Below are 7,500 nucleotides of genomic sequence, written 5' to 3'. Positions count from 1 at the left end.
AAATGGGGGTCTGACATCAGCATTTTTGTAGAATTCACAATTCTGTGCGAGCTCTACAGAGAACAGAGAACACACATCAGTTACACCTCTCTTTACACCCTGTCTCGGCCACCTGTGCACTGGGCATGGTTTTGGGGCGCTGACCCGATGCGATGGGGGTGCAGTATTTGTCGGAGTTGCGTCGGCGGATGGGCCCCACGCCGTGTAGGCTGGAAGAGCTGATGACAGAGGGACCCTGCCTCAGGGGTGTGATGGGGGCAGTAGCTGAGGTGGGAGGGTGGGGTAAACTTTCAGGGAAACCTTCACCGTCCCGCTTCAACAGGGACCCACCGGAGGCCAGGTTCAGCTAGAGAGAGGGAGGGAGAGAGATGGACCGGGGAAGTGTAAGAGAGAAAGAGGGAGGGGGGGGGGAGAGAGAGAGAGAGAGAGAGAGAGAGAGGTGAAGTGTTATCCCATTAATGACAACTACCAACGCAATACTTCTAACAAAGCTCTTCACTGACCAGTGATGCAACCAGCACCAATCTCTTCTCACAGCAGAATGGGTAACTTACCAAGGGGGAGAAACAGAGAACGAGGGAGTGAAGGGAGAGAGAGAGAGAGAGAGAGAGAGACTCAAGATGCTGCAAATTAAATCTATTAACCCCCATGAGTTTAAGCGGTGAACCCAGATCCTTCCTGTTTCTACGAAGTCTCTCGCTGTGGCAACACATGGCCTACGCCATCGCCCGTTCAGCGTGGCCCGCCACAGCCAGGGAGATTGAGCGCTTAGCGCTCGTTTGATCGCACCTAACGTGCTCTGCGCGACACTCTGTAATACGTGCATCGGGACAAAGCCATCAGTCTGCTAGCGATGCCACTCTGAACATGTGCCGTGATCCATGCCAGGACAGGCTGGCTTGCCAACTCCATTATAGACTGATCCACTCGGAACAAAGCCCCCATGTGCCTTAAACACACTGATGCACACACACACCCGTAAAGCTCCTTAGCGAAGCATAGGCTGCAATTAGTGTCATGCCAAAGGACCAAAAACAAAACAATACAAAGGAGGAGGAATCTGGTGTGGCGGGGGGGGGGGGGGGGGATTGTTGAGGAGGGCGATGACACAATCTGGCAACCAACGGCGTGTGCCAAACTGGGCTGCGGTTATTCGGCCCTCACGGCATTCCTCATCGTCGCCCAATTAGCTGTAGTGGGCGCAGAGCGGTGCGCTGGGACTCCCCCCACCATCACAACATCCCCACCCTGCAGTCAGTGACGGAGGCTTTTCCAGGACTGCCTGGTTTGCTCTAATTAAAACCATCATGAGCACGTGTGAGTGGGTGGGTGGGTGGGGGGGGGGCGTCGCAGTGTAGCGTCAGGTTTGAAGCTAATACTGCGAATTAAACCGAGCCGGCCCCCTGTTTATTCTTTCCCCTCTCATTGCCGGAGGAGGCAGCCTGGCCCATCTCCAGTAATTAGGGGGGCAAAATTGTTTAACAGGTACTTAATTAACATTGGAGTCGTGCCAGCTCACCGCCAACATACAGACACCGAGGACGGCATGGTAGGGAGGCGGGAACCCACGCTAAGTTCCGTGAGCGGCTCCCTTTCTCCTCCGCCTTTCTCCCTCTCTCTCTTCAGGCCACACAGACCCTGCCCTGGCTTCTTCCCCGACTGGCACGGAACGGCAGCCGATCTCCGGCTGCATCTCCAAACAGGAGAGCTGGCCTACTTTTCCACTCCTCCAGCCACCATTTATATCCCTTCCCCCAAATTAAGACACTTTGCTTCTAATTGACAATTAATTTCAACATCTTCATATTTTAATAAGACTCCTCATCAATCTTGCCATGAAATATTCATTAGACACCTAATAATGGTGTGCTGGGGTTGGCAGCAGGAGGAAAAAACCCTTTGTATTAACGGGGAAGGTACCTCATTTTCGCTCCTTTTTTCATTTCACCCCCCCAGGCTTATCATTTAGCTCTAAAGTTTGGTCCAACTATAGAGATTTATGTATCTCTTACACAGAGAGTGTGTTTAAACTGGATTTAAGAGGTTTGTTTGGGTACATAATTGCTTAAATCGTGTAGTTAGATAACTGGTAAACATTTAAGTCTCTGCTCCACGCAGTCCATTCAGACAGGCTTGGACTTTTTTGGTCTGCTCTCTAGAAACAAATAAACATTTAAAAGCTGCCTTAAAGCCGGGAACGACACATGCAGTTCCTTCAAGCACCAACAGAGGGCACTCTTCCAATTGCAGACATACACAACAACCAATGACTAGGAAAACCTGACCTGCTGTCTCATGCCTGAAAAATATGATGTGGACGAGTCAGAAAAATCACACCAGGCACAATGCACATTGTATCATGTATGTGCACATATGTGGGACAGTGCAGAGGTCAAAGGTCATGAACTCACGGGTTGATTGAAAGGCTTTGGCTCTGATGGACGCATGTGCAGGTGGGTCATCATAGCCTGCAGACGCTCGCTCTCCTTGGCCAACTGCAAACACACACACACACACACACACACACACACACACACACACACACACACACACACACACACACACACACACACACACACACACACACATTAGTGATACCACAACAACACAATAAAACCCAAGGATTAAGTCAATCCTTCTCAGCTGAAAGGCTTTGAGTTTTAGTAGGACAACATTGCTTGACCACGAGATGTTTTCTGTCTTATTCTGTTAAGACAAATTGTTATAGCTTCCAGAAATTCCACACCATTTCTGGTCAAAACTTTCTCCCTCCACAGGTTTTAACACAGGCTGCAAAGTTTTGCAGTGTACACAGTTGAACAATGTCACCACACACTCAGTGTTAGATGGCCTGCTTTATGGAGATTGTGAATACATACTTTGTTTACAGCCCTTTTAATCTTGCAAAGAATCATGGAATCAGGAGTCTGCACCATCCCTACATAGTCCAGGAATCATGGAATCAGGAATCTGCACCGTCCCTACATAGTCCAGGAATCATGGAATCAGGAATCTGCACCGTCCCTACATAGTCCAGGAATCATGGAATCAGGAATTTGCACCGTCCCTACATAGTCCAAGCGGATCCATTCCCAAGTGGGCAAGTTTGGAACTGAGCAGAGAAGCAGGCATGTGTAAGAGCAAACAAGAGAAGAGAAGGTGCTTGTGAAGAAAAGATTCCAGGTGTCTTCATGGGAGTGGAATTCAGTAACCAGGAGGCATCATCATCTCACCTCTCGACGTGTACACACACACACACACACACACACACACACACACACACACACACACACACACACACACACACACACTTTTATTTCTGTCCTGCAGCTAATCTCTCAGAGTAACTGTGCTGTAGGGGTGAAGACACCTGAACATCCGTCCAAACCTGCGGCCTCCTCGCTAAAGTTCCTCTGCCCGTCTGCAGCTGTAGGTGGCGGTACTCGCGAGAACCATCCGCTTCACACTGGTGGTGTGTGAAACAATTTTCACGTGTAATTTTTTGATCCGATTTGGAAGAGCAAAACAATACCAAACAGCATCGTTTCTGCTAAGAACGTCCAGGATAAAGTGTCTGAATACAGGTGGGGAAAAGTGAAAAATAAACAAACAACCCCTCCCATACACACACCCCAATCCCTGGCGTTAAAAGGCCGACTGGGGACCAGTGCCACTCCTGTTTGCCCAATCCCACCAGCTCCCACCATTCCAGCCTGATCCTGAGTAATAAAGCAGCAGTCGCCACTAGCCAGCCGCTTACAGGCTAAAGTGAGCGTGCGGGCTCCCAGGGCAAGTTGGGAGAGCAGCCAGCCTGGCATGGCCTGCCCTGGGGCTGCCGACGAGCTGGCGCGGGTGCCTGGCACCGGTAGGCCCTCTGGGAGGGAGCGAGCAGGCGGCTCGCGTGCCGCTGAGCCCCGGGTGTCCCTGGTGGGCGGGTCTTTTGGGGGACTGGGGGGATATGGAGGAAAGTAGTGGTAGTAACAACAACAATAACAACAACAACAACAATAATAATAATAATAATAATAATTATTATTATTATTATGTGTGTGTGTGTGTGTGTGCTTCTACTCCACAGCTCATGAAGGAGAGAGCAGGCTCTGGGTTTACCTCAGTCCTGTCACTGTACATTACAGTATGTGACTCTGTGTTTGCACGCGTGTGTGTGTGTGTGTGTGTGTGTGCTCTTCCAGACCACGTTCCCTTTAGCCGCCGGGCTTTTCTTAACGCGTCTGACAGCTCGTGGGTGTGGCCAACGTCTGCCACAGCGCCACTTCCAGACAGTCTCTGCATCTGGACTGATCATGCAGGATATCGCTGGTTCCCCCCCGCCCCGGAGCCTAAATGGCTGCATACAGGCCAAACATTTGACTGACAGTCAAACAGACAGGTATTAGCTGCTGATTTGAGTGTGGGGGTGGAGACTTTTTTCAACTGTGCCAGGCATCCCTGCAGGCAGAGAGGGTGAATGACTCGACCTTTAAGGCAGTTCAGAGTGATATCTTGGTTATGAATTGTAAACAACACTTGCCTGGAGGGCTGTTGGCAGAACACATTTGTGCTGGACCATATATTTGGCATATATGAAACAGTTCATACGCTACATGAGAGAAGTGATTGGCATATGGGCATATCTGTGTTTGTGTACGTGGATGAGTGTACCTGTATCTCCAGCTGCTGGACGACTTGCATCTGCACCCTACACTGGGCTGTACTGCGGTCATCCAGGGCATGCTCATTGTTGAGATGTCTGAGAGAGAGAGAGAGAGAGAGAGAGAGAGAGAGAGAGAGAGAGAGAGAGAGCAGTTAAATGAGGCCTTGGGGTATGAATTTGATAGGAGTGTAAAATGTAAAGTGAAAGGCCCAGTTGAAACTCTACCCAGCCTGCCTGTAGAGGGACAGATGATGGTAAGTGGACCCATGGGCCTAGCAAGAAACCTGCCAACGTCTGCTCGGACCCGCTTCATTACACACACGCACACACACACACACACACACACACACACACCTCCACACCAACAGATACACACATCCTGCCCACGTGAATGCAAACGCATACACTCTGTGGGACGTGTGCAGGCCGAGAATGGTGTGGCCATCGCAAGCTGACAACCTACACAAACACGGAGGTCTGTCCAGCACCAGACACGGAGAGAGGACGTCCCAGGCTGAGAATGACTTCATATCAACAGACAGACGCATCAAACTCCCAGGAGAGCTGATTATTCTCCTATGGAGCGAAGCGGCTGTGTTGCGGCTTTATAAAAGCCCCTGGACGGAAACGCTCCACAATGGCGCGTTTCCCACCAGAACAAACACTCCTTGCTAGGCGTAGAAACGTGATTTCCTCTAACGTGAAAAGAAAAATAATATTAGCACATGAAAGGGGCAGAAAAGGTCCTCTTGGTATAATGTTGTGCCGTGTGTGTGGGAGTGGGTGTGTCTATCTGTGTGGGAGTGGGTGTGTCTAACTGTGTGGGAGTGGGTGTGTGTGTGTGGGAGTGGGTATGTCTGTGTCCTGGATTCCTGTGTCTTTAGGCTCCTGTGGTCTGATTGGTTTGATGTAAGCACCGCAGTGCTAGGGGGAGTGGGTGTATCTGTGTGGGAGTGGGTGTATCTGTGTGTGGATACTTCTGCAGCTGACCTCTGTGCTGTTGTGTGTTACAATCTAGTGTTGTGTAGTTGTTTAGGTATAAACATCAGGCATATGTGTACACACATACACACACACACTTATCTGAACATCTCCAGTCAACCACACCAAAACACTTTTCTGAGTTCCTATCTATTTACGGCACTTAGCTGACGATTTTATCCAATGCGACTTACAATTATAACGGACTACAACTTTTGCAATTGAGGGTTAAAGACCTTGCTCAGGGGCAACTTGGCAGTGATGAGGCTTGAACCTTACAAGTTAAGTACCTACCACTGCCCTATCTATAGTTCCTATCTATACAGCCTGTGTCAGTCAAAGGGCAGATTAACCTTCATCTTAATCTTAATCTTCATGTGTTTTCTCAACCAGAGGAAGAAAACTACAAAATAGGTTTTTAAAAAAAACACACACACACACACACGCACACACACCTACATGCACGCGCACACACACACACACACACACACACACACACACACACACACCTACATGCACACACACACACACACACACGCTGTAAGCCATGAACTCACTGAGGGGGAGGGAGAAAAGCCACCTGGATATGATATCATTTGTTTTCGGGGAGCCCTCATCAGCCACAGATCTGGCCACTAGCAAGGACTTACCCCAGTGGCCGCTTTATTCCTGAAGCAATCACGTACCTTCCTGAGGCAAAACACACAGGTGACTGGAAGACAGGAAGAGGTAGAAAGAGAGAGACATAGTTGGGGGGTATGGGGGGGGGGTGAGAAAGTTAGGAAAGAGAGAAACGTGGACTACTGCAGAGATGACAAATCACACACACACACACACACAGACATACAAACACACACACACACACACACACACACGCGCACACAACACACACACGCGCACACGCGCACACACACACACGCACGTACATGCGCACACACACACTCACGTACACACACACACACACACACACACTCACATTCATGCACACACACATACGCGTGCATGCACACACACACATGCTGTAGGCCATGAACTCAGTGAGGGACAAGCACGCATGCACGCACACACACACACACACACACACACTTTAGGCCATGAACTCAGTGAGGGAGAAGCACAAACACATGCACACACACACACACACACACACACACACACACACACGTGATGTAGGTCATGAACTTAGTAACTAAGAAGCACGCTTTCTCACACACACACACACACACACACACACACACACACACACACAAACAAAAAATATTTACATAAAGAAATACATACATACATACATACATACATACATACATAAAGAGAGAGAATGTTTGTGTGTCAGAGGGCGGTGGCAGTGGAGTCCTCCTAGTTAATGTGTATAGGGACTGGGCGCTACTGTAAATAACCCAGATAGGACAGGACAGAGGTATGCTGGGAGAGATCACAAGGTCTCCCATCCTTCCCCACCACAGGAAACAAACAGTTTTACACCCTCACACACACACGCACGCACACGCACACGCACTTACATGCACTCACCCACACTCTGTTCTCCAGCACAGCTTTGTGCATTTTATTTGCCCATATTCTGTTCTTCAAATCTTTCATTGGCAGATTTGCAGAGAGTGTCCAATAATCACTGTTTTTGGGCGGAACCTCTGTTATTCATGTGACCAGCTGTGGGGAGGAGCCGTAGTCATATATGTGACTGCTTACCTGGTGGGGCAATACGACTCGGAGGTCAAGGGTCATGGGAGTGCCTACGGAAGGTATAAATCCCTCCATGAAAAAAGAATCCTTCTTCCTCAGGCTTAGGCCCTATAAAGTGCTCGCTCTCTTGGGTTCTACAGTTTGCAGAATTAGCTTGTCCCGCG

General features: G+C 49.4%; 1 protein-coding gene across 2 annotated transcripts in view; it reads right to left on the bottom strand.

The window, feature by feature from the left end:
- Positions 1 to 7,500, bottom strand: part of foxp4 (forkhead box P4) — a 115,903-nt gene that overhangs the window by 10,274 nt on the left and 98,129 nt on the right. For both annotated transcript variants that reach the window (XM_035520472.1, XM_035520471.1), the window contains exons 10-13: positions 4,663 to 4,750; positions 2,412 to 2,495; positions 145 to 346; positions 1 to 53 (exon numbers count right to left, since the gene is read on the bottom strand). The exon at positions 1 to 53 is cut by the window's left edge and continues 24 nt beyond it. In XM_035520472.1, the coding sequence (XP_035376365.1) occupies positions 1 to 53; positions 145 to 346; positions 2,412 to 2,495; positions 4,663 to 4,750 (427 nt within the window). The remainder of the gene's footprint in view (positions 54 to 144; positions 347 to 2,411; positions 2,496 to 4,662; positions 4,751 to 7,500) is intronic.

This window comes from Electrophorus electricus, chromosome 20 (assembly GCF_013358815.1).
Source record: "Electrophorus electricus isolate fEleEle1 chromosome 20, fEleEle1.pri, whole genome shotgun sequence".
NCBI classification, from domain to species: domain Eukaryota; kingdom Metazoa; phylum Chordata; class Actinopteri; order Gymnotiformes; family Gymnotidae; genus Electrophorus; species Electrophorus electricus.
The sequence above is the reverse complement of the archived record's forward strand: the minus strand, read 5'-3'. Positions and strand labels throughout refer to the sequence as shown.